At 45.7% G+C, this 27,434-nt stretch overlaps 1 protein-coding gene across 3 annotated transcripts in view; it reads left to right on the forward strand.

Annotated features, from left to right (window-relative positions):
- Window positions 1-27,434, forward strand: part of SMAP1 (small ArfGAP 1) — a 184,665-nt gene that overhangs the window by 155,063 nt on the left and 2,168 nt on the right. For all 3 annotated transcript variants that reach the window (XM_055433520.2, XM_088840493.1, XM_055433521.2), the window contains 3 exons: window positions 18,877-19,004; window positions 25,081-25,252; window positions 26,118-26,422. In XM_055433520.2, coding sequence (XP_055289495.1) covers window positions 18,877-19,004; window positions 25,081-25,252; window positions 26,118-26,422 — 605 coding nt within the window. The remainder of the gene's footprint in view (window positions 1-18,876; window positions 19,005-25,080; window positions 25,253-26,117; window positions 26,423-27,434) is intronic.

Below are 27,434 nucleotides of genomic sequence, written 5' to 3' on the forward strand. Positions count from 1 at the left end.
CGGATGTTCCCCTTTGGGAGTGACTTTGTAGAACAGGCAGCCTGCTCCCTTGGGACAAGCAGAGTTGCTCTCTTGAGGCCTCCAGCTGCCAAGCATGGCGGTGCGGAGGTGACCTGGGGGACAGGTGATGGGACCGGCCCCAGGCACCCAGCCATGGGGATGTCTCCTGGCACTTGGCCTCTGACCTCAGAAACATAGCTGTCCTTGTGGAGCGTCACTCGCTGTGCTTCCTGCTTTCCAGCTGGCCACAGTCGCAGAGCGTGTCTCCTCTCAGTGCGTCCCTGTCTCCCAGTCCCTGGGTCGTGAGGATTGCAGACTGTGGCTCCCCTCTTCTGGCGTCAGGCTCCGTGATGTCAGCCGTGGCTGGGTCTCATCGGGGCTATGTGAGCCTTTTCAGCGGTTGGAGAGCTTCAGTGTCCTGTGTGCTGAGGGGGGAGCCAAGCTTTGCTCATGGTAGGAGGGTGTGGGAGTGCTCGAAGGAGAGGGTGAGGACACATCTGTGGGGTGTGCTGCTGCCTGACGATTCTAGCTCTGTGCCAGAGAGTTCTGGAGGTGGCCGGGCAGGTGACAGGGTCAGAAGGAGGGCTTAGGGGTCTTGCCGATGAAGTCGCAGCAGCGGGAAGGCTGGTGCCTCACCCAGAGCGTGGACAGCTTTGCTCCTGCTGGTTACCAGTCACCTAAGTTCTTCTAGAAGAGACTGTCTGGCTTTGAGAGAACAGTGCTCCTGAATGAGGACGGAGCAGCGGCCTCTCGTGGGTAAACGTGGTGCTCTGGTTCCCCGCAGGTGGCGGCGTGCTGGGGCAGGGGCAGCAGGCGCTTGTGGTCCGCTTTACGGCCACACGGAAAAGATGGCAGGTCCATGTGGGTGAGAGCAGAGATGGCCTTCACGTTACATGTTTGCAGGAAAGACGGAGAAAAGCCCTGCAGGGTTAGTGCAGTTACCCAGCCACGGAGGGCCAAGAATCCCGGGGTTCTGTGTGTATTCGGGGTCACATTTTAGTAGTCTCACACAGGATGATACTCAAGGTAATTTTTTAGAAATGTGAACTTCCCATTTAAATGGCCCTTTAGTTAACCTTTTTGTTTCAGCCCAGTGGCTCGAGATAAACCTGTTTTCCTCAGCTCCCCTTTCCTGATCTACTCCCATCCCAAAGTTGTAAAATACTCTCTGTGTGCTTTTTAGCAAGAGTCTGCAATGTTTTTCTGAAAGGGACTAACTGTTTTTTGGCTTTGCAGGCCTTACAGTCTCTGGGGCAGGTACTCCGCTCGCCCCCCTGGTGGGCCCGTCGCCGTTGGCAAGAGCGTGGATGGTGAGGGGGGCTGGGCTCTGCTGGATGTTAAAGCTAGTCGGGAGGGGCCTTTATGCTCCTGTTTGTGCCTGCAAGAATGACTTCATGTTCAGGTGTTAATTTGCACTGGAAGCTTGTGGAAATACAGTTTACTCTGTGCCTTACTGTCTAGCATTAGAAGTGGGGTTGATACTTGGTTATTACCTGTCCTCTGCTCTTGGAAATAGCCAGGTCTTAGGGCCCCTCTTGGCAGAGGGCCAGACTGACCAGACCAGCCGCTTGATAGACCATGTCCCTGCCATCTGCGAGCAGAGCTGACACCAGTTCCCACCGCTGCCAGGGTGTTGCTTGCCTGTCCTCTGCGCGTGGGGCTCTTCCAGGACTGGGAGCCACACTGAGCGCGTCTTCACGGCTGGCCTCTGTTGGTGATGACTTGGTTTTCGTGAGACAAAAGCTGACAGACTGCTTAGCAACTGGTTAGGACGGCCTCAGACTTCTTTTTCTAGAAGGTCCCATCTGAGAGCAGTCTTCAGGGCGGGCACCCGCTCCAGCCATAAGGCATGGCAGGTCTGTGGTTGTGGGGTGAAGCGTGGCCTGCTGGCTTCAGCTTGGCCTTCCCGCAGACCCTGCTCCCCGTCAGGAGGCTTCACCGCAGACCGTCGGGCACATGGGTGCATGGGACCGTCGGGGACAGGTGCCTGGGGAGAGCTCACAGAGAGGTGGACTGGAGCTTGGTGATGAAAACCTGGCTCCGGGTGTCTTTACCGCTTACCTAGGCATTCTTCTGCTTGCTCATGTTCATCTAGGGACATTTCTGCCTGAATGTTTCATCAGCTTTGAGTTATTTTAAATACTGAACTACATAGAGATGTATTTAGATAGTGGGTTCCTCAGTTTTTCCTTAATTGAAAAGCTCTGAGAAACATACAGCTTTAGGCAAGTTTTAAAGTCTTCTCCTTCATGCCTGTTTCAGGTAATAAAAGCATTAACTTGTCATAATAGCCAAGATGAGATAGGTTGACAATGCTAGTTAAACATAGATTTTACTATTATATGTAACCTGCTTAATTATCTAGTAATATATGTCCCAATTTTATATAGTGAGAGAGGGGAATACACTACTGTTCTTTTGTAAATTTTTCTGTGTTTGTAAGATTTCTGGACAGAAACAAACTTAAAGGATAAAATAGTTTCAGAAAGCACTAACCTTTAAAGCAGTAAATTCCTACAGAGAGGCTTCTGTTATACACTGAAAAGTACCACAAGTTTGTGCCTGGGCGGACTGGGCCACGGCTGAGCCCTGGCCTGAGGAATTGGGGTGGGGGGTTAGTTGTGTGCGTACCGCTGCTGTCTGGGGAGGGAGGAGGGGATGGTCTGTCTAGCGCACGTGCCTGAAGTAATTTTATAGTCTGTTACAGTTCTGTGGAAAGCTCTTAGAGAGACGGGAGTACCAGACCATCTTCCCTGTCCTGAGAAACCTGTATGCCGGTCAAGAAGCAACAGTTGGAACCCTGTACGGCACAGTGACTAGCTCAGGATGGAGAAAGGAGTAAGGCAGGGCTGTCTGCTGCACCGTTTGCTTAATCTGTACACGGAGCACACCATGAGAAACGCGGGCTGGGTGAGTTACAAGCTGGAGTCCAGACAGGCGGGGGAAACCTGAACCACCTCAGATACGGGGATGATACCACTCTAATGGCAGGAAGCGAAGAGGAACTAAAGAGCCTCTTGATGAGGGTGAAGGAGAAGCGTGAAAGACTGGCTTAAGACTAATCTTAAAGAAACATAAGATCATGGTGTCCTCCCCCTGCTGCCTGGCAAACAGAAGGGGAAAAGGTGGAAGCGGTGACAGGTTTCCTCTTCTTGGGCTCCAAAATCACTGCCCATGGTGACCGCAGCCATGAAATCTGAAGACAATTGCTTCTTGGCAGGAAAGAGATGACAAACCTAGACAGTGTGTTGAAAAACAGAGGCATCACTCTGCCAACAAAGGTCCGTATAGTCAAGGCTGTGGTCTTCCCGGTGGTCACGTATGGTCGTGAGAGCTGGATGTAAAGAAGGCAGAACACCAGAGAATCGATGCCTTTGAACTGTGGTGCTGGAGAAGACTCCTGAAAGTCCCCTAGACAGCAAGGAGATCAAGCCAGTCAGTCTTAAGGGAGATCAACCCCAAATATTCACTGGAAGGACTGATGCTGAAGCTCCAGTGTTTTGGTTAAATGATGCACACAGACGATTCCCTGGAAAAGTCCCGGATGCTGGGAAAGATTGAGGGCAGAAGGAGAAGAGGATGAGATGGCTGGATGGCATCACCGATGCAGTGCACGTGAACTTGGGTAAACTCCACGAGATGGTGAGGGACAGGGAGGCCTGGCCTGCTGCAGTCCATGGGGATGCAAAGAGTCGAACACGACTGAGTGACTGAACAACAGCAGCAGCAATGGTTCTCAGATATGGTTAAAACGTAATAAAATCCTGTATTGTTTCTGCTCAGAAGAGTGTGTTCAGTGAATGATTAAAGACTATTTCACCCTTTCAAAAAGGGGGTCTTGGCTGTCTTTGCGTGATCACACCTGTGGAGGAGGAGCAGACAGGTGTGTGCCTGCTCTCTGGGAGAGACCAGCTGTGGGCAGTTGCCACACGCGGTCCTGAGTCTGAGGGGAAGCCACAGAGGGTGGCGAGCGGGCCCGCTGGAGATCCGGCAGCAGAGCCCGGAGGGAAGGGCGTCACCTCCTCCAGACCTGGGCCCCAGGGACTCTGAGGCGCGTGACGGCGGGGGTGATGTTCAGGCGTTGACGGCGCGAACACTGGCTGTGGGCAAGGCACCTTCCAGTCATTGGGCATCAAGGGCCTGAACGTGGCTGCAGGGGGACTTTTGACAAGTGTCGTGTGAGCGAGAAGTTAGGGGTCAGAAGTCGGCGCCCCCTCCTGCTTCTGAGCCGTCACCCTTGGGCCCTGCCTGGTGGTCGGCACGTGGGCAGTGAAGGTCTTAGCCCCTGGCCTCAAGGCCATGTCCAGACGGTGGCTTCTCAGGAGGGAAAGCTGCTCCCAGAAAATGCCCCCAGGAGAGTTCTCGGGGTCCCCTGGGCAGGTTGGGTCCTGGGGCCTCTCTCAGTGCAGGCAAGGCCGGGCAGCAGTGTGTGGCCTCTGCCGTGCAGGCCGGCTTCATTAGCGTGTCAGCCCCTGCAGCCCTTCAGAGGGAGGGAGTGTGTGTCACACAGACACACACCTCTGACAGCCCATCATAGTGGGGAGTATGTCACACACACACACACACACACACAGCCCATCATAGTGGGGAGTATGACACACACACACACACACACACACACACCCTCCCCCCTTGTCCTTCACACACACACACACACACCCTCCCCCCTTGTCCTTCACACACACACACACACCCTCCCCCCTTGTCCTACACACACACACACACACACACACCCTCCCCCCACCCTCCCCCCTTGTCCTTCCCATTTCCTTTTGTTTTAACATACAAGAACACTGAAGCTGACCGAAGTTGGCTTCCAAGGCCCACCTTCTGGACGATGAGGATAAGTAGGTTCAAACCCAGGTCTTGCTGACTTGAGTCCAGTCTCAGCTTGTAGGTGAACTGAAGCTAGGTGTTTTTACTCCAGTAGTGGTTAGATTGTCATCTCGTTACTTTAAGAAACATGGAGATGGTGCCTGCTGGGTGCCGGGCACTGCTTTGAGTGTTTACAGATGGTGAATCCTTGGATCTTCACGGAAGCTCTGAGGTTGGTGAGCTACTATTGGTTTCACCTTACCAGTAAAGAAACTGAGGCACAGAGGTTAAGTAAGTTGCTCAAAGGCAAGCAGTTGGTAGATAACAGAGCCAGACCGGTGTTCTTAACTCTTAAAGTGTGTGGAGCTCTGACAGGAAGTGAGATTCTGAGACTGCCAGGGGACCCTGTCATACAAGACAGACATGAGACCCACTTGTCCAGGAGGCAGATGCAGCGTGTCACAGGGGGCCCTGGAGTCAGAGGTGGTGCCGGGACTGTGCATAGGCTCTGGGGCCTTCACCCGGCGAGGGAACACAAGCACCACTTTGTGGTCGTCATCCAGAGCGTGACCGAGTGAGCAGTGTGACACACAACACAGTGATATGCACGGGGCAGGACGAGCGTGTCTGGGGTCTTGGGGGATGCCACCGCACCAGGCGGACGCTGGGCAGAGCGCTGGCCGCAGGTGAGCCGACTTGGCTCGCAGCAAGAGGAGCTCAGGACGGGAGGGGCAGACGGAGCAGGAGGGGTCACAGCAGCTGTGAGGCCTCAGTCAGTTGAGTAGGTTAGCCTAAAGGCCACCTAGTTAGCAGTGTTTACATGCTAAGTCAGTTCAGTCATGTCCGACTCTTTGTGACCGCATGGACTGTAGCCTCCCAGGCTCCTCTGTCCATGGGATTCTTTAGGCAAGAATTCTGGAGTGGGTTGCCATGCCCTGCTCCAGGGTTTGAGCCTGCATCTTTTATGTCTCCTGCATTGGCAGATGGGTTCTTACCACCAGGGCCACCTGGGTAACCCTACTTAGCAGTAAGAAAAATTAACTGAAGATTAAAAATAAACAGCTTCACTTAACTCTCAGTCATCTTTTCTTAAGCTTTTGAGAACAATTTGAAGCCTGAAAATTAATATGCTTCACATGAGCATTTGTGGCTCGAGTTTACAAAGTAACACACATGGGAGTTCTTTTCATTTCATAAAGCTGAGTGTGTTTAAATCCAGAGGAATTCCAAGTAACATTGTCTATAAAGGAAAAAGCTTTAAATGGTTTGTTGCATAGAAAATAAAAAGGGTTCTTTAAGTAATATGAAGATTTATAAAGCTTTAAGGAGTTTTGCCACTAAGGAGAGTGTCTCACTATACCTCATGGAAGCAGCTTCTTTAATCCGTTTCCACTTCAGACTGGCTCCTCCCTAGGGTGATGCCTCAGTAGTTACCAGCAAAGAATTAGAGTTGGCAGTTTTCGTGTCCAACGGTGTGCTCAGGGCCAAGTGTTCACAGTCAGCAACAGTAAGGAAAAACATAGCATCACTTACTTATCATGTTCTTAGCTGCCTATACTAGATTAGTAATATAAGAAATCTCATACAGCTCTTTTTGACTTTGTGTGTGTGTGTGTGTGTGCGCAAATAGATTATGACCAGCTAATGCCACTGACATTCAGGTAAAGGATGAATTGAGCTAATATTTATTGAGCACCAGGCAAGTTCATGGAACTCTGGCAAATTCCAGAGAACGTGGCTCTGTGTATATCTAGTAGTACAAGTTGGGGGAGTGCCTACGCTTGCCATCTAGAAACGAGAGGACAGAGAACTGTTGCTCAGGGAAGAGTGGGACTGTGGAAGAGAGCTGGCTGTGAAAGTGCAGTGTGAAACCTGGCATAATGCTAAAGTTGACAGTTTACACGTTACTTTACTCAATTCAGGCCTTACTTCTCTTGCTAGTCAGAGGGAGATGAGTTTTTCATGCTGCGCACAGTGACGTCCGGCAAAACCTCCTGTGTTCTGGGGTCGTGTTTAGAGTGAGTGGCAGCTGGGAAAGACCAGCGACCGCCAGACAACCGGGTCCTGGGGCCTCTCCTTTATAAAGTGTCCTGTGGTTTAAAGCCCACCTGCATCCTGCTCAGAGGCCCTGTCGGGGATGTGCTGGGAGCAGAGCTCTGGGAGAGGGGAGTGGGGTGGGTGAGGAGGCTGCCTGAGACGTGAGCACGCGTGTACATGTGCGCGCGCGCTTGCGCAGTACTGTGACTGCGGTGGTGCTCTGGGCCATGGGCAGAGGGTCGCTCGAGGACGCAGTTCTGATTTAGAGGGACAACTGCGACCTCACTGCGGTGGTGGCCTGCAGAGAGGAAGCCAGGGAGGGATTTCAGCAGGGTACAGACGCTGCGCGGAAGCCCGCGCGGTGTGGGTCTGCGGTGGGGAGACCGGGAGGAGCGGCAGGGGTCTCCATCGCAGGGGCTGCAGGGTCTTCCGGGAAGATGTGGACTCAGGAGGAAGGATCAGCCAGGGCCAGACATGGCGTGGTTGAGTAGGATGGGGACTGAGAGGGGTTTGTAGCCATACTGCCGGGACTTGTCACACTCTGTGTCATTGTTTCCTTTTTCTCCCAACAGAAGTAGGATCACCTGCCTGCCTATCGTTTTGTTGCAGGAAGGGGGACGCCTTCCAGGGCCCGAAAGTGGGCTCTTGTCTAACATTCGGAAATGAATTGTCCGAGGAGACACAGGAGCTGACAAAGCTTTAAAAGGCTTTATTGGGAAAGAGCGCTGGGGCAGAGGGCAGGAGGGTAAGGGAACCCAGGAGAACTGCTCTGCCTCATGGCTTGCAGTATCCAGTTTTACGGTGACGGGATTAGTTTCCGGGTTGTCTTTAGCCCATCATTCTGACTCAGAGTCCTTCTTGGTGGTGCAGGCCTTGTTCAGCCAAGATGGACGCCAGAGAGGAGGATTCTGGGAGGTGGTCGGACATGTGGTGTCTCCTTTTGACCTTTGCCGAACTCTTCCGGTTGGTGGAGGCTTATTAGTTCCGGGTTCCTTACCAGGACTTCCTGTTGTAAAACAGCTCATGCAAATGGTGGCTATGGTGCCTGGCCAGGGTAGGCGGTTCCAGTCAGTGTGCTTCCCCTAACAGTTTTACCCCGTGGCTCCATTGCCACCAAGAAACATTCTCCTAATGTGTGTTTGGAAAGCATTTCATCAGTCATTTGTTGAGCATCTGCTTTATGCCGGGCATCTGTTGAGGAGGCAGCCCCCATCTCTATGAGAGGGCAGAGGGTGTATGGGGGCGCTCGGCTGTGGGTACGGTGCCAGGGGAGCGTGCTCAGCATGTTCAGATGCTGGCACAGACTGAACGCTGCGGTAGGAAGGCGCCTACATTGGGGAGGAGTGGGGGGTCTGGCCCGCCAGCCAGGATTGAGTGGCTGTGGGGCTGGAATAGGGAAACAGGCCTGGATCTCATGGGCTCAGCAGGAAGCTGGCACTGTGCCCAGCTGGGCAGGGAGGTGCCCTCTTCTTGGGAGGCAGGACAGCTGCCCCGAGAGCTGGTTTAACCTGGAACAAGCGAGGGGCACTGCTTCTGTTTGGGGGAACCAGTAGAAGCTGCTCAGAAGGGTGAGAGCAGTGGAGTTTTCCAGCTATACCAGCAGTGGTGTGTCAGAGGTGTGTTGAAATTCCAGTCTTACTGTGTAAAACTCGCTGGAGGCTATGTGAGGATTAAACTCAGACACTTCATGTAAAGCGTGATCATAGTACCTGGAAATATAACTTTAAAATGTTAGTGTTAAAAATGTTGTTAAAATCCAAAGTGTTATATTCTTATTTCCTTTTAGATTATACACAATATTATTCAAAGGGACTTGGAATAGACCAAGAAGAAGACACTAAAGAGTGTTTTAAGTGCTTTGTTTACTGTTACTCACTTGGATTTTTGGTGTCAGATGAGTTCTGATATACCCAAGGCTAATAGACAGCTGCCTCGAGGGTTTCTCGTTGGTAGAAATGGCCTTCACAAGGTTGTCATATTTGTGTGCTGGGCAGACCTTCTGTTCATGTGAGCTGCAGCACTGATTTTTAACAACTTGCTTTCTTTAGCTCAAAACATTTAAACTTTTGAATTTCTGGAATGTGTTCAGTATAAACTGTCATCTGACAACATTAGTCTGAAATCTTAAGGTAAAGGAGAAAGAAGAGTTACCCACAAGCAGCTGATTGTAAACTTGATGTCATGCCGTTAAGACTGGAATTGCTTCTCTTTTAGTGCGTTGTCCTGATTTCTTCTGTTTGCTCATTGCCTCTTCAAGGGGTCCTTCGTGCTTCATTATCATTCTTTATGATGTCCCAGATAAGTTTCTTCCATTTGCCTCAGGCTTTCCTTGTACTCCGAGCTCCCATTATGCTTCTTGTCCACCGGCTGCTGTTTCTGCATGTTGATGGAGCAGCATTGCTCCTCCCCGGCAAGGAGTCCAGTGCCTGCGCAGGGGCCAGTCCTGACACACTGTTTGCACAGGTGGCTTCTGCACACGCACACACATGCAGACGGCTTCTACACACACACACACACGGCTTCACACACACACGACTTCTACACACACAAACGGCTTCTACACACCACACACGGCTGCTACACACACACGGCTTCTACACACACACACATGGCTTCTACACCCACACACGGCTTCTACACACACACACACACACACGGCTGCTACATACACACGGCTTCTACACACTTGCACACACGGCTTCTACACCCACACGCGGCTTCTACACACAAACGGCTTCTACACACGCACACACATGGCTTCTACACACACACAACGGGTTCTACACATGCACACACACTGTGTTGGGGCCTCTCCTCCCTGGAAGGGGAAAGTTTCCCATTTGTCTGGGTGTGTGTGCACATATCTGTACACACCAGATGTAACTGATGTGGATTATTTTTCTTAAATTATCCCGATTTACAGTATTTAAACCATTTAATTTGAATAAGACTGTTTCTTTCTAAATTTTAAAGTATTTATCTGAAAAGCTTTTTTAACACTTTGATCTTCTGTGGCTTTTGTGGTCTCTGAGCTTTCCCTTAACCAGCAAAGCCTGTGCTGCTGGTGGGTGCTTGGCGAAGAGGCCATGCTGGGCAGCAGGGCCGGTGACGGGACTGCCTGTGTCTGCCCGCAGCCCAGCACCTGCTGTGGCCATGCCACCTGCTCCCGCGCTGTGTGCCGGGGAGGTGCTGGGCTTGGTGGAAGACGCAGCAGGGAGAGATGGCTCTGAGACTGTGCTGTGCAGCGGTTTCCGAGCTGGTTACCTCACTGCTTCTCTAACAGCACAGATAGTTATAAACTAAAAGCTGGTTTCTAATTTTCAGAGTTTAAATGGTTTCTTTGTAGTTATATACAGTTGTAACTACGTGACTTTTGTGAAATGCAACTTAAAGAAAAGAGCCTCACTAGTCCTGGGGTCGGAAGACTTGGTTCTAGTCCAAGTTTTGCTGCTTCACTAGAGAATTGACTCCAAGTCTTTAATCTCTGGGCCCTGCGTTTCTGAAACTGGAGGTAATGAAGGGGAGCCCTTCCCATCCTTTATACAGACAGAAGTGATAGCATGTGAATATTCTTTTAAAAAGTTTAGGGAACATTTCATGTTTATAATGATGGTAATATAGTCTTCAGTTGTCCTATTTAAATCTTGAAAATAAAAAATAGAAGTATATTTTAAAGGTTGAGCATCAAGTTTTAATCTTGAACATTTTCTCCAGTCTTCAAATCGTTAACATGAAAAGGTGATAAACTTCAATTTTATCATTACCCTCTTGCCATGTAGCAACCCTTTGTTACAAAATCTCCATCTGCTATGCCTGAAAAACCAACAGACAACCTATACATTATATTATCTAAATGATCTATTAACAGATGAAATTTTAACCAACTTCATATCAGGAAACTGTTAACAAAGGTACTTCAGTCACATAGCTTAAAATATGGAGAAAAAACAGGTAAAAAAACAAGATGTTCAGTTCTCTTGCTCAGTCATGGCCGACTCTTTGCAACCCCATGAATCGCAGCACGCCAGACCTCCCTGTCCATCACCAGCTCCCGGAGATCACTCAAACTCATGTCCATCGAGTTGGTGATGCCATCCAGCCATCTCATCCTCTGTCGTCCCCTTCTCCTCCTGCCCCCAACCCCTCCCAGCATTAGGGTCTTTTCCAGTGAGTCAACTCTTTGCATGAGGTGGCCAAAGTATTGGAGTTTCAGCTTTAGCATCAGTCCTTCCAATGAACACCCAGGACTGATGTCCTTTAGAATGGACTGGTTGGATCTCCCTGAAGTCCAAGGGACTTTCAAGAGTCTTCTCCAACACCACAGTTCAAAAGCATCAATTCTTCAGCACTCAGCTTTCTTCACAGTCCAGCTGTCACATCCATATATAACCACTGGAAAAACCATAGCCTTGACTAGATGGACCTTTGTTGGCAAACTTATGTCTCTGCTTTTTAATATGCTGTCTAGGCTGGTCATAACTTTCCTTCCAAGGAGTAAGTGTCTTTTAATTTCATAGCTGCAATCAGCATCTGCAGTGATTTTGGAGCCCCCCAAAATAAAGTCTGACACTGTTTCCACTGTTTTTCCATCTATTTCCAATGAAGTGATGGGACCAGATGCCATGATCTTTGTTTTCTGAATGTTGAGCTTCAAGCCAACCTTTTCACTGTCCTCTTTCACTTTCATCAAGAGACTTTTTAGTTCCTCTTCACTTTTTGCCATATGGGTGGTGTCATCTGCATATCTGAGGTTATTGATATTTCTCCCAGCAATCTTGATTCTGGCTTGTGCTTCTTCCAGCCCAGCGTTCCTCATGATGTACTCTGCATAGAAGTTAAATAAACAAGGTGAGAATATACAGCCTTGACGTACTCCTTTTCCTATTTGGAACCAGTCTGTTGTTCCATGTACAGTTCTGATTGTTGCTTCCTGACCTGCATACAGGTTTCTCAAGAGTCAGGTCAGGTGGTCTGGTATTCCCATCGCTTTCAGAATTTTCCAGTTTATTGTGATCCACACAGTCAAAGGCTTTGGCATAGTCAATGAAGCAGAAATAGATGTTTTTCTGGAACTCTCTTGCTTTTTTTGATGATCCAGCGGATGTAAAATATAAAAGTTTCGAGGTGATTTGAGAATTCTTTGTAGAGAATGTGTTTAGCAAGCCAAATGTCGTAAGTCAAATTAACCATCATTGAAATCCAGTGGGGAGATATGCTGGGATTATGTTTACTAATTTTCCACGGTTGAGAAGTTTTCATTTAAGTTAAAAGGATTTATGTTTCAGTAGTTGTGTGAATGCTTGGCTTTTCAGTAACAAGGAGAATCCAGGGGGTTTTACTCCATCGTGTTAGAGGAGACGTCGGGAGAGAGAGGAGAGGACAGTTGTGCTGCGTGTTCTCTGTGAGGCGGGACACTTAGGCTTGTGGAGCCCAGAGAAGATCTTCCCCAGTCACTTGACACAGGTGTCAGTGTTGGCATAGAGACCACAGTCCCTAAGCAGACGCTTCCACCACCTCATTCTAAAGGATCCCAAAGTCTCTTGGGCTCGTGTAAGTTGACTTTCATGTCAGCTTCACTCGCTGCCAGAGGTGATTACAGAGAAAGCCCCACTTATTTTGTGTGTGGAATGCCTTTCTGAGATTTCCTAAGGCCAGTTTATATAAAAAAGACTTCCCTGGTGGCTCAGTGGTAAAGAATCCACCTGCAGTGCAGGAGACACAGGTTTGATTCCTGGGTCGGGAAGATCCCCTGGAGGAGGAAGTGGCAACCCACTCTGTATTATTGCCTGGGAAGTCCCGTGGACAGAGGGTCACAAAAGAGTCGGATGTGCCTGAGGACTGAGCACACGTAGTTAATGGGAGGAGAGAATGCAGCTGTTCTCCAGGGCAGTGGTGGGAGCAGAAGGCATGGTGATGCCTGTAGAGGAAGCGAGCCCTGCCTGCATTAGGGTCAGGATTGTGCGTGGTACTGCTCTGTGTCTGTAATGGTTCTGGTCTGGAAGCTACCTCCATGCCAGTGTTGGAGGATTGAAGCTGCAAGTTACCGTAGGTCCATGCAGTGTCATCAGATGCAGTCTGTCTGCCCCACCCATGCATACTTAACACAATTTTATTTAAGAAAACTCTCATTGTATATACATTATTTTAAGCATATTTTTACTCATGATTATAAATATACAAAATGAATGATAGGGGTTTTTTTATTGGGTAAAATACACATTAAAATTTACCATTTTAATCAGTTTTAAGTTTTCTTGGCATTAACTTCTTTCACATTTTTGTGTAGCCATCACTATCATGCATGGAAGGGAACTTTTATTTTTGCGTGGTTTGCATCTTTGGCAGGAATGTGTCACTTTTATAGTGAAAACTGAATTTAAGATTACAATCTGAGACTTTGTTGTATCTCTGTAATACTGGACAAGTTTAACTTTTTTTGCCATCTGTAAATGAGGGTAGTTTTAGTACCTGTTTCACAGCATTATAATAAACACTGAACAAGTGTATATGCATGTATTTGTGTTTTTTCAGGCTTGGCATAAAGCAAACACTATACTGAGTGCTGGCTCTTACTTTTATTAGTCACATATGTGACCCTAAGGCTGTGAAAGGTGAAATAAGACTTTGAAAACCAAAGAAAGTGCCACATGATATTTTACAGGATAGATAATGTATTACTAAGTACTGATCAGGGTTTAGACTTCAAAGTATAAATAAGTTAGCATCCTTGGTGGCATATAATGTACTGCTTCAAACATTTAAAATTTCTGAAGGATATACAGTTTACAAGGGAATGGAAATAGATTATTTGCCTGTGGTGGGTGACTGTCTGTTCTCACATGCCACAGCCTGAGCTTCCTGGCACTGTGTAAGTTAACTGACGTGTTCTGTGGCAAAAAGCATTTATCAGCATTTCTCTTGATTCACCAAATGTAATAAGAATAGTAATAATAATGTTGATAGTATTTTTTTACACTTAAGATTTTTTGAAATATAAGTTTGTCCTGATTGTTAGTGTTTGCTGTTACTTGAAACAGCAACAGATTTTAACTGAAAACTGGGAGTAGTTATTTAGGCTCAACTTGTCGTTTTTTTCTCTTTTTCTTTTTACTTTTCTTCCTCTTGGTCATGGCTTGTTTTGGAGGACACGTGCTTCTGTTTGTGAGTTTAAGTTGTGTGTGATGCGGTCGTGTTTCCTGCTGGTGCAGTGCTTCCTTGTTCGTGTGATGGAGTGCCCGTGTCTGATGAGGTGGTTTCCCTGTGCTCAGCTCTGCAGCTTAGGAGTGCAGGCACCGCTGACAAATGGCAGTGTTGCCATTCGAGTTTCGTTACTGAGTTGTGAATGCCGCAGAGAACATGTTCTTTTGTTTGTGTTTTTAACCTCGGAAACCCTATCTTTCTAAACTGTGTTATTTCTGGTTCATTTACTACATTATCTGATGTATACTATCTGATGTGCTGCCCTGGTAATGGACTGGAAAACATACAGCAGCTCTTTAAAGAGGTCTAATTTCAAAATGAATGTTGCCATTTTGAATGAGCTAGAAATGGGAAATACTACTTCCATGTGTAAATCCTGTTTGAATTTTATGCCATAGTTGTGTGTTAGCTTAAAATTCTGTGTATTATAAATTAGTAGTAGTCTGTGCATTGTTTTATGGCTTGCCCTTTAAGTTGTCCATAGTGCTTGATAGAAATCTAACATGTGTAACAGATAAACATGTATGCGCTGAATAATAATTTCTTACTGCTCTGATAATGTGCTGTCACTGAAAATGATTGAGAAATATTTGCAATTGGTCTCTTCCAAACTAACCTTTCATGGTTTTCACACAGTTTTACAAATTAAGTAGTAAAGATTATTGTGACCCTTTATTCCTTGAAATTAATGATGAGTTGTTTCCCTGAAGCTTAAACGGGGAAATAAAAGATACTAATTTCAATAGTTACACTTCAAGAAAGAGAAGAAATCTATGAGTTCCTGTGGGTTGTGATACAAATACCCAGTATGTCATAGATCTTCCATTGAATTTGCCAGATACTTGAAGTCCTACTCTATGCAATATGTCCATCCACCTCATTTTGAAGAGGTTTTAGAAGATAGCTGTGCCTTTGAGACATGTATGGCTCATCGGAGAGGTCAAATGAGATTGTTGTTGCTGCTGTTCACTTGCTCAGCGATGTCCAACTCATTGTGACCCCGTTGACTGAAGCACACGAGGCTTCCCTGTCCTTCACCATCTCCTGGAGCTTAATCAAACTCATGTCCATCGAGTCAGTAATGCCATCCAACAATCTCATTCCCTGTTGTCCACTTCTCCTGCCTTCAATCTTCCACAGCATCAGGGTCTTCTCCAAGGAGTCAGCTCTTCACATCAGGTGGCCAAAGTATTGGACTTTCAACTTTAGCATCAGTCCTTCCAATGAATATTCAGGACTGATTTCCTTTAGGATTGACTGGTTGGATCTCCTTGAAGTCCAACGGACTCTCCACAGTCTTCTCCAACACCACAGTTCAAAAATATAAATTCTTCCACGCTCAGCTTTCTTTAGAGTCCAACTCTCACATCTGTACATGACCACTGGAGAAACCCGACTAGACCTACCTTTGTTGGCAAACTTATGTCTCTGCTTTTTAATATGCTGTCTAGGTTGGTCATAACTTTCCTTCCAAGGAGCAAGCGTCTTTTTTAATTTTGTGGCTGCAGTCACCATCTGCAGTGATTTTGGAGCCCAAGAAAATAAAGTCCATCACTGCTTGTGTTATTTCCCCATCTATTTGCCATGAAGTGGAACCAGATGCCACGATCTTAGTTTTTTGAATGTTGAGTTTTAAGCCAACTTTTTCCCTCTCCTCTTTCAGCTTCATCAAGAGACTCTTTAGTTCCTCTTTACTTTCTGCCATAAGGGTGGTGTCATCTCTGTATTAGAGGCTATTGATATTTCTCCTGGCAGTCCTGATTCCAGCTTGTGCTTCATCCAGCCGGGCATTTCTCATGATGTACTCTGCATAGAAGTTAAATAAGCAGGGTGACAGTATACAGCCTTGATATACTCCTTTCTCAATTTGGAACCAGTCTGCTGTTCCATGTCCAGTTCTAACTGTTGCTTCTTGACCTGCATACAGGTTTCACAGGAAGCAGGTAAGGTGGTCTGGTATTCCCGTCTCTTTAAGAATTTTCCACAACTTGTTGTGATCCACACAAAGGCTTTAGCATAGTCAATGAAGCAGAAGTAGATGTTTTTCTGGAACTCTCTTGCTTTTTCTATCATCCAACGTATGTTGGCAATTTGATCTCTGGTTTCTCTGCCTTTCTAAATCCAGCTTGAATATCTGGAAGTTCTTGGTTCATGTACTGCTGAAGCCTGGCTTGGAGAATTTTGACCATTACTTTACTAGCATGTGAAATTAGTGCAGTTGTGCGGCAGTTTGAGCATTCTTTGGCATTGCCTTTCTTTGGGATTGAAATGAAAAGTGACCTTTTCTAGTCCTGTGGCCATTACTGAGTTTTCCATATTTGCTGGCATATTGAGTGCAGCACTTCAACAGCATCATCTCTTAGGGTTTGAAATAGCTCAGGTGGGGTTCCATCACCTCCAGTAGCTTTGTTTGTAGTGATGCTTCCAAAGGCCCACTTGACTTTGCACTCTAGGATGTCTGGCTCTAGATGAGTGATCACACCATCATGGTTATCTGGGTCATTAAGATCTTTTTTGTATAGTTATTCTATGTATTCTCACTACCTCCTCTTGATATCTTATGTTTCTATTAGGTCCATATCATTTCTGTCCTTTATTGTACTCATCTTTGCTTGAGATGTTCCCTTGGTATCTCTCATTTTCTTGAAGAGACCTCTAGTCTTCCCCATTCTGTTGTTTTTCTCTGTCTCTGCGTTGTTCACTTAAAAAGGCTTTCTTATCTCTCCTTGCTGTTCAGTGGAACTCTGCATTCAGAGTATCTCTTGACTTTCTACTTTTGCATTCCAATCCCCTCTGATGGAAAGGACTTCTTTTCCAAAATGAGATTGGAAGCTGTTAAAGTAGAAGCTTGATTGGGATGTAAGTCCCCTGAGATGGAGTTGTGATGTTCTAAGCTGTTCCTTGAGGTTGTGCCCACAGAGGACTGAGCTGTGCTGGGCCCCATTCCCTGAAACTCCGGTCTCACAGCTCTCTGCCCTGAATCCCACCCGAGCCCCCTCTTCACACCTTGTAAGTTCTGGGCTGCCGTGAGGAGGGGATATGAGAGCTGTGAGGGTGAGCAGGGGGCTGATCTGTGGCTATTGCTGAAGGTTCAGTTCAGTTCAGTTCAGTCGCTCAGTCGTGTCCGACTCTCCGCGACCCCATGAATCACAGCACGCCAGGCCTCCCTGTCCATCACCAACTCCCGGAGTTCACTCAGACTCAAGTCCACAGAGTCGGTGATGCCATCCAGCCATCTCATCCTCGGTCGTCCCCTTCTCCTCCCGCCCCCAACCTTTCCCAGCATCAGAGTCTTTTCCAGTGAGTCAGCTCGTCGCATGAGGTGGCCAAAGTATTGCAGTCTCAGCTTTAGCATCAGTCCTTCCAATGAATACCCAGGATCGATCTCCCTTAGAATGGACTGGTTGGATCTCCTTGTGGTACAAGGGACTCTCAAGAGTCTTCTCCAACACCACAGTTCAAAAGCAATCAGCTTTCTTCACAGTCCAACTCTCACATCCATACATGACCACAGGAAAAACCATAGCCTTGACTAGACGAACCTTTGTTGGCAAAGTAACGTCTCTGCTTTTTAGTATATTATCAAGGTTGGTCATAACTTTCCTTCCAAGGAGTAAGCGTCTTTTAATTTCATGGCTGCAGTCAGCATCTGCAGTGATTTTGGAGCCCCAAAAATAAAGTCTGACACTGTTTCTACTGTTTTCCATCTATTTCCCATGAAGTGATGGGACCAGATGCCATGATCTTTGTTTTCTGAATGTTGAGCTTCAAGCCAACCTTTTCACTCTCCTCTTTCACTTTCATCAAGAGGCTTTTGAGTTCCTCTTCACTTTCTGCCATAAGGGTAGTGTCATCTGCATATCTGAGGTTATTGATATTTCTCCCAGCAATCTTGATTCCAGTCTGTGCTTCTTCCGGCCCAGCGTTCCTCATGATGTACTCTGCATAGAAGTTAAACAAACAAGGTGACAATATACAGCCTTGACGCACTCCTTTTTCTATTTGGAACCAGTCTGTTGTTCCATGTACAGTTCTGACTGTTGCTTCCTGACCTGCATACAGGTTTCTCAAGAGGCAGGTCAGGTGGTCTGGTATTCCCATCTCTTTCAGAATTCTCCACAGTTACGATATCTGAATAAAGAAAGGATTTATTTCAGTGTTTTGTGGATACTTCCTACAGAATCAGTATGTAGGGTACGTTTGTTTTCTTTCTATCCCTTATGTAACTTTAAATTTCAACATTTCAGGCATTTAAAGTCATTAATACTTATTTCCAAGGTTAAGTAAACGTGATACGAAGTGCTATTGGAAACACACATGCGTGCCTCTATAAAGAGGCAGCATTTGTAGGAACGTGGTGTCAAATCCCAGCTTATCCGGTTCCCTCAAAAGTGGGTCTGTCTTATCCAGTCCCCATACGGTTATGGGGGTTGATGAATTAATATATGAAAAGCACTCAGAATAGCACCTTACATGTAAGGGAGCATCAGGACCCAGAATAGTGTGACTGGAGTAGTACCACTGTTGAAAAGGGGGTTTTCATACATACCTAGAAACCAGTGCATACAGACTGTTTCTTTGAGAACAGACAAAACTGAAAGTGGTCTCTTTGGGAAAGAGGGTATAGCCTGGGTAAGAGGTGGGCCTATATATATGTATTTTGTTTGTTTGCTTGTTTGTTTAAAGGAGGGCATATATATTTTGTTGTTAACTTTTGAACTTTTCTTTTAACCATATATATGTTAAGTTTTAGAATAATGCTGGGTTCCAGGTACTTTTAAGAGGTTCTAGAACCTTTAGGACGAGACTTTGTGCTCTTTTCAGATGGGCCTGCCGAGGCGCCAGTAACCAATGGGAGCGCAGTCACGGGGCCAGCCCTGAACGATGACCTGGACATCTTTGGACCGATGATCTCTAACCCCTTACCTGCATCTGTCATGCCCCCGGCTCAGGTATGTGTGAGAGTGTGCTTTTATAGAATCGCTATGGATTTCCTTTTTGGAAAGTTTCCATTTTGAATTGTTTCTGATTTGAAAGCCACCTGATCTTTAGGCCAGGAGTTGGCAAGTTAAGCCTGCAGCTTGTTTTTGCAGAGAGTGTGATTGGAGCACAGCCACTCCTTTTACTTGCGCATTGTTTGTGGCTGCTTTCCACGGCAGAAGCAAGTTGAGTATTTGCAGCTAGGTAGTAGTAGATGCTCTGTGACCCACAAAGCCTAAATAGTCACCGTCTGAAGTTTGTTAACTCTTACTTTTTAGACAGACAGAGTTTAGAATGAGCAGGAGGGGAAAGTCGACCTGTTTCAGCCTTGCCTGTGGCCCGCAGGGCACTTCCAGAAGAGGTTTCTGAACTGTGGGCGTGTGAACGTGTACTGGAAGCCAGTTGCTTTTTTCTTGTGCTCTTGTCCATCCAGCCTGGGACAGTGTTTCCTTCTGTTCTGTAATTTCTGTTTTGTCAATAAGTTCATTTGGGTTCATTGGTGCAGGAAGATCCAGAACAAGAAATTCTAGCAAACTCAATACTCATATTCTTTTTTAATGAAGACAAATCTATGATTTTTTAGCAAATCTTCCTTACTTTTTAATTTTGATGATTTTTAAAAAATTATTTAGAAGACAATATTAGTGATCAAGATTTTTTTCAAGTATCAATGATTAAGAAATTTTGACTTACCTTTTTAACAGTACATGGAATTTCATGTTTTTTCCTCTTTTTTGCCTTTATTCTTTTTTAAAAAAATTATAGTTGATTTACAATGCTGTGTTAGTTTCAGGTTTATGACAGAGTGATTCAGTTATACATATATGTTCTTTTTCAGATTCCTTTTCCTTACAGGTTATTATAAAATACTGAGTATAGTTCCCTGTGCTGTACAGTAGGTCCTAGATGTTTATCTGTTTTATACTTAGTAGTGTGAATATGTTAATCCCAAACTCCTAATTTATTCTTTCCTCTCTCTTTCCCTTTTGTAAGTTTGTTTTCTATGTCAGTGAGTCTATATTTCTGTTTTTTAAACAAGTTTCTGTTTTGTAAATGAACTTATTTCTTATAAGTTCATGTGGAATGAACTTATTCCACATAAAAGTGGTATCATATGGTATTTGTCTTTCTCTGTCTGACCTACTTTACCAGTGGCATTATTTCATTCTTTTTAAAGGCTGAGTAATATTCCATTGGGCTTCCCTGGTGGCTTGGTGGTAAAGAATCCACCTGCCAATGAATGAGACACGGGTTTGATCCCTGGGTCAGGAAGCTCCCCTGGAGATGGAAATGGCAACCCACTCCAGTATTCTTGCCTGAGAAATCCCATGGACAGAGGAACATGGCAAGCCGTAGTCCATGGTGTTGCAGAAGAGTTGGACATCACTTAGCAACTAAACAACAACAAATAATCCATTGCATATATGTACCACATCTTTATCCATTCATCTGTTGATGGATGTGTGAGTTGCTTCCATGTCCTGGCTATTGTAAATAGTGCTGCATTGAACATAGGGGTGCGTGTATGTTTTCTAATTATGGTTTTCTCTGGATGTATGCACAGGAGTGGGATTGCTGGATCATGTGGTAGTTCTATTTTTAGTTTTTAAAGGAGCCTCCATACTATTCTCCATAATGGCTGCAGTTTACATTCCTGTTAACTGTGTAGATGGTGGTGGTGGTTTAGTCACCAAGTCGTGTCCAACTCTTTGCGACCCTGTGGACTGTAGCCCGCCAGGCTCCTCTGTCCATGGGAGTTCTCAGGCAAGAAACTGGAGTGAGTTGCTATTTCCTTCTGCAGGGGGTCTTCCCAACCTGGAGGCTGAACCTGCCTTTCCTGCTTGTCAGGCAGGTTCTTTCCCACTGAGCCACCTGGGAATCCCCACCAGTGTTAGGAGGGTTCCCTTTTCTTTGCACCCTCTCCAGCACGTATTGTTTGTAGGCTTTTTGATGATGCCCACTTTGACTGGAGTGAAGTGATACTTCATTGTAGTTTTCATTTGCATTTCTCTTAATAATTAGTTATGTTGAGGATTTTTTTCATGTTCTTTTTAGCTATCTGTATGTCTTCTTTGTAGAAATGCCTATTTAGATATTCTGCCCATTTTTTTTAATTGGGTTGTTTGTTTTCTTTTATATTGAGATGTTTGTATATTTTGAAGATTTAATTCCTTGTCAATCACATCTGTTTTTAGAATTGTAAATTGTTAAATACTTTAAATGTATTTTTCAGCTTTACGGAAATGTAATTGAAAAGATTCCTACCACCAACTTAACTCATCCATCATCTTACAAATTTAATTTTGGTGAAAATCGCTAAAAGCTGCTCTCATCAATTTTCATTTATTCAATAGAGTATAATCAACACTAGCTATGTTATGCATTAGATCCTCAGTCTCATTGATCTTATAACTATAAATTTGTTCCCTTGTATTTCCTTTCCTCCCGTGCCCCCGGCAACCGCCATTCTTCTCTGTTTGCCTTTCTTTTTTATTTTAAAGACTCCACGTATAAGGGATACCATGCAGTATTTTCTTTAAGGTGAAATATGTAAACTTTCAGAAACGTGGGTTACTTTTAAGCATACAACTTAAGATTTTAAATTTAGAAATAAACAATTAGCTTGTTTTAGTACAGCATAATTTTTGAGGTAAAATATTTCACTTTCTCTAGAAAACCTGAGCCAAATGGGAATTGTTTGGATGGAAAGTTTTAGCAAGGAAGAACTCATGTCTTATTAAGACTAATGACATATATTTTTATGACATATATTATCATTGTGATAGTCATTGTATAATTAACACTAGAATTGAGCAAATAATAGATTTCTTAGGAATCATTAAAGTGCAGAATTACTGTTTATTTTTAGAAAAAATAGCTTTATTTTATGGCTTTGTCTCATTTCCTCCCTCCCCCAACATAGGAAATGAGGAACCCAGTGTTGCTAGTATTGTTTCAGTTAACGTTAATTGCCTTGTGAGTGTGTGCAGGCGTGGGTGTATGTGTGGTGGTAAAAAATTGTCTGATGCTAATACCATCGCTATAGAAAGACATATTTGGGATATGTGACAGTGCAAGCGTGAAAAGTAGTTTCTTTTGGTCTAGCATGTTCAGGGGGTGAGAGCTGCCTTGCCCCTCCCAACCGAGGCCCCGTCCAGAGTCAGAGCGGGTGTGGGCCAAAGCAGGCTCCCTCGGTGGTGTAAGCCCAGCCACGGGCGTGACTACCCTCTGCCCGGGGTGGGCAGCATGAGCCCGGCCGTGGGCACTGCTCCCCTCTGCCCAGGGTCGCCTTGGCCTTCAGGCTCAGGCTGTCTGCCTCTGCAGCTGGAGGAAACAGGGCGGGTTTTTAAAAGCACGCCTAATTCTTTTTGTGGAATATCGTTTTTGGACCAAAACTGTGTCCGTTTTATTGAGTCTTCTAAAATAATTTGATAAACAGAATCATCTTCCGTCCAAACTACATGTGAAGACTAATCCAGACATGTTTTCAAAATGATGTCTTTAAAAACCAGGGGAGGGAGGAGTGAGTTCAAGCACATGTTTTATGCACACGCTGTATATAGTCTTCTAATTTGGTGGGTTCTGAACCCTGTCTGCTTTCAGTCCCGATTTTCCGAGCGTGGTATGAATTCTGGTTGATTTCCCTCCTGTGAGTATGCGCTGGACTGGGTTCCTATCGGCTCTCCATCTGGCTGTGGGGGCTTCCCCGAGTGCCTGGGAGCCCTCAGGTGACCCGAGAGTCCACGAGTACTGCAGGTTGAGGGGAGTCATTCCAGTGTCCCCAGAGGTGACATGTGGAAGCCGCCCCTCACCTGTCCTGTCTGTAATATACACGTCCCCACAGCATCTAGACCCAGGCACTGTGCTTTGGCTTGGCCCCCAGATCCAGAGAGCCTTTGGCTGGGATCCTCCTTTACCTTGGCCTGGTTGTGCCAGCTCGTGGAGCCCCTCAAGCAAACAGTGGTGGGAACGCTTACTAACCAGGCTGCCTGGTGCGCCTGTGCTTAGCCTGTGTCCACACGGAGGCAAGCGTTCATCAGAAGAAACATCTGTGCCTGGAGCAGGAGGCTGCTCTAGTGTAAGACGTAGTCGTGGCCTCCCCAGCACCTTGGGTGTTCTCATACGTGTGTATCCTCCTTGAGGAATAGACCTCAGGGTTTTGGGCAGGTTCTCAGATTGAACAGAAGCTAAGATGGAAGATCTAGTGGATTAGATTAGGTTCATAAAAATATCATGGTGTTGCTTTTGAAAAACAAAACTTTTTTTTTCCCCCAAAGACGACAAAATCTGTCAGTGTGGGACTGTCTTGCAATCTGCTGTAGCTGTAGAAATGTTCTTTATTCTAAGGGATGCCCGTTCCTTTGAAGCAGAAACAGAAACTAACAGAAACTAGGATGGAAGATCACTCAGGGAGGTAGTTGCTCTGTTGTCTAGCAATGTGAACCATAGACGCCGCCATCGTGCAGAGCACGCCTGTGGCTCCCCAAGCTCAGCCGTGAGGCTGCTCCTCCCCAGGCCCCGGGGAGAGCATGGGAAGGTGGCATGATAGCCCAGGGCCTGTGGCAGCCATGAGGCCCACGCGCTCAGCCCTGCCTTCTGCTGCTGCACTGGTGCTGCAGATGTACTCGAGTCAAGCCCGCTGTTACACTTGATCATGCCTGATTTCTTACACAGATTTCTTTTCAGATCTTTTCCAAAGATATATGCCTTTTTTTTTATCTTAAAATTATTGTTTAATTTGTTATAATAGATTCAAAATATTGTTCTCCTTAAGTTTGCTTGTGAGCATAATGCTTGGATGCTAGTTTTTATTGGAAGGTTATTTTAGCAAAGACATTAAATGTTTGATTTTTTTAAAAAAATTCAAGCCAAATCATAGACATGATTTAACTTCTATTTGCTGCTGTCCTTATTTTAAAATTTGAGAAGACTTATCCACTTTTTTGGAGAAGGCAATAGCAAGCCACTCCAGTACTCTTGCCTAGAAAATCCCATGGATGGAGGAGCCTGGTTGGCTGCAGTCCATGGGGTCGCTATGGGTCAGACACAACTGAGCGACTTCACTTTCACTTTTCACTTTCACACATTGGAGAAGGAAATGGCAACCCACTCCAGTGTTCTTGCCTGGAGAATCCCAGGGACGGGGGACCCTGGTGGGCTGCCATCTATGGGGTCACACAGAGTTGTGACTGAAGTGACTTAGCAGCAGCATCCACTTTTTACTAGCCTTCATAGATTTCTTTGAAACTCTTCGTATCTAAGTCAGTTCCTTATATATAAATGTGATTAAATATTTAATGACTGTATAGATCATTAAAATGACGTATCAGTTGTGGCTGTGTAATACCGTGTGTGTGTAAGATATAGGAGATTAAGTAAAAATTGTTGTTTTGTGTTAAATGTCCATGTTTATTTGTATCTATTTGTACTTATCCCTGTCCATAGCAGAATGCAAAGTGTCAGGGAGAGTGTAGGTGGTTGCACTTTTGCTGTTCCTCATTTCTGGGTAGTCTGGAGACATTCTGATGTTGTGGTTAAAATGATTAGATGAGGTTCATAAAAGTATCATGATGTTGCTTTTGAAAAACAAAACTTTTTTCCCCCCCAAGATGATGAAATCAGTCATTACGGGACCATCTTGCAATCTGCTGTAGCTATAGAAATGTTCTTTATTCTAAGGGATACCCATTCCTTTGAAGCAGTCATTGCTGCAGGAGATGCTCAAACATCTGCCAGGAATCCTGGTCCTCGGGCAGCACCATGTGCCTATTGTTGAAGCCACCGTGGTCAGGATGTGATGGGCAAAGTTCTGCATCGGAGGTTCTGTCTACTTTGTTTACATTTACAGATTCAAAACAGGAAATGTTTCATCCCTTTCTCCTGCCTGTTGGTCTTGTGTGGGCTTGGGAGTGATTCTCTTCAGTGTCACCATTTTACCTTCTACGGTGGTTTAGTTTCTAATTTCACAGCTTCATTTGGATTCCAAGGAATGGGTGCACTCTGGTTTGTGATGTGGAATTTGACAGCCTGTTTTGGTATCTGTCTCAGGGGACGTCGTCTGCACCAGCAGCTGCCACTCTGTCTGCAGTGACATCTGGGGATCTGGATCTGTTCACTGAGCAAGCTGCAAAGTCAGAAGAGGTGGCCAAGAAGCAGCTCTCCAAAGACTCCATCTTGTCTCTGTATGGCACTGGGGCCATCCAGCAGCAGAGTGCTCCTGGTAATTCATCGGAAACCTGCCTCAGTGCATCCGTTGTGATTTTAGAATGTCAATTATATTTATTCCCTGTTTTTCCTGTGTAATGAGTGTTTTTGGTATTGCAGTTTGCACAACTACAAAACTGACATGAAAGAAGCATTAAGAAATAGAACGCATATACAGTATGCACAAAATTTTATTCATTTGGGATTAACAGCTTGGTGTCATATTACTTAATATTGTTTCATAAGCCTTACAGGAAATGGATTGTCTTTGAAGAATTATTTAAGCTTGATTTGCATGAAGCTTATAACTGTACGTGGTGGTATTTTTTCTGTAAGTTAAGTAGTAAGTCTGAGGTAACACATGAAATCAAAGGAACTCTGAGATTTTTTTTTAATAAGATTATAAAGAAATACTAGCATGGTAAGATTTACTGTTTGCAATTTTAATCTGTCATTTCCTCTGAAATAACGGGCTGCATTTCACATGTGAACTGAAATTATATGATGTCCCAGCTGCTTCCATTAAAACCAGACGCTGTCAACTCTTGACTGTTCATCTGGTCATGAGAGATGAGCGTGCAGAGCAGCAGCAGCCCCTGCTGTATCGTCTGGTCTTCACAGTGGGCGTGTTATGTGGCTGCTGCACAAGGTCCATCCACTCTAATTTGTTCACGCTCGTAGCTGATTGGTCTGTTTTCTGGAAGTAACCGGCTCTGAGGGTGTAGGTGTGAGCTGGCCTGAGCTGTAGGAGCAGCCAGACCGGAATTAAAGTTTTTGCCGTGGGCAGTTTAGAGGTGGTCACCCTTTGTGCTTAGTGAGGGCAGCAGTGTGCAGTGTCCCTGTTGTCTCATGCGTTTCTTTGCTTGGTTCTTCTGCTGCAGGTGTGTTTATGGGACCCACGAATCTACCGTTTACCTCACAAGCACCGGCTGCGTTTCCAGGCTTCCCGTCCATAGGTGTGCCTGTGCCCGCGGCACCCGGCCTGGTGGGCAGCTCGCTGGGGCCGAGCGCGGGCATGATGGTGGGCGTGCCGGTGCCCAACGGCTTCATGGGCAGTGCACAGACTGCTGTGATGCCACTGGCGCAGGGCGTGGTCGGGCCTCCAGGGATGGTCGCTCACTTGGGCGCAGCCCAGGGGAAATTTGGCCTGCAGCCAGCTCCGCAGAGCCCGTGGAACCTCCCCCAGGTAGGCACCTACCCCCCAGCCTCTCCAGAGTCAGACAAGGTCTGTCTGCTCAACGGGTTTGTTTGTTTTTAACTCGTAACAATCTGGCAGAAAAAATTGAGTAGGGATAATGTTATAAAAGGTCAAAACTGTCTCATCAGATAGACAAATGAGCTGCTATTGCTCCTGTGTTTAGAACATTCTGTACAGAATGTTGTATAGTTTTTCATTTCCGATTCCAGCATAGCTGTAACTGTTGAGTGTCCATCATTTGTTTGTGTAACAGCTAGACGTTATCTTGGGCATTTTTTGAAATTAGCGTGCCGAGCCTTAACCCAGCTCCCCGAGAGGGGGTTTGTGTCCACAACTTAGACCAGTCTATTTTCACTAATAATTTCAGGGGTTCTTGGTAACTTTCACAATTAGAAAAAAAACCCAGCCTTGCATTCTCACAGCACTGTTTCTGAGAGATCTAGGCTGTTCTCCATGGCTACTGCGCATGGATGTATAAAGAATCTTTTTGTTCAAATATATTTGTAGAGTTGTATTTCTTACATTATAATCACATTTATGTTTAAAAAGAATACCCACTAGTTCAGGAATTCCTGTAAGTTACGAGCAAGTCTTTATTTGTGTCCTACATCTCATGTTGCGAGATCCCATTTCTGCCTGTTAGTTCAGAGCCGGGAGATGGCATTTTAGTGTTTTCCTCTTCCAAATCCATTCTGACTTCTCTCAGGCTCCATAGACAGACCTCAGACGTAGGTTCATCTCCCACCCTTCTTCTTTGTATGCTTCCTGTTTGATGTTCCTCTGGTATTTGGCTGCCCTTCATTTCTGTTCTCGGCAGCATTCCGAGAATAGGACTGTATATAGTGATTTTTAATTAACATTAGCAAAATCACTGTATAGCCCATGAATGTTCCAAGTAATTTTTACTATCACTGATTAAAGGAGTGTTTATATGACATTAATCTCTGCTGTCTGGGAATTTCAAAAATTGTAAGTACCAAATATCAGTAAGAGCCTTTGT

The sequence above is a fragment of the Moschus berezovskii genome, chromosome 10 (genome assembly GCF_049115385.1).
Source record: "Moschus berezovskii isolate FMDL1 chromosome 10, NW_MosBer_1.0, whole genome shotgun sequence".
Lineage (NCBI taxonomy): Eukaryota > Metazoa > Chordata > Mammalia > Artiodactyla > Moschidae > Moschus > Moschus berezovskii.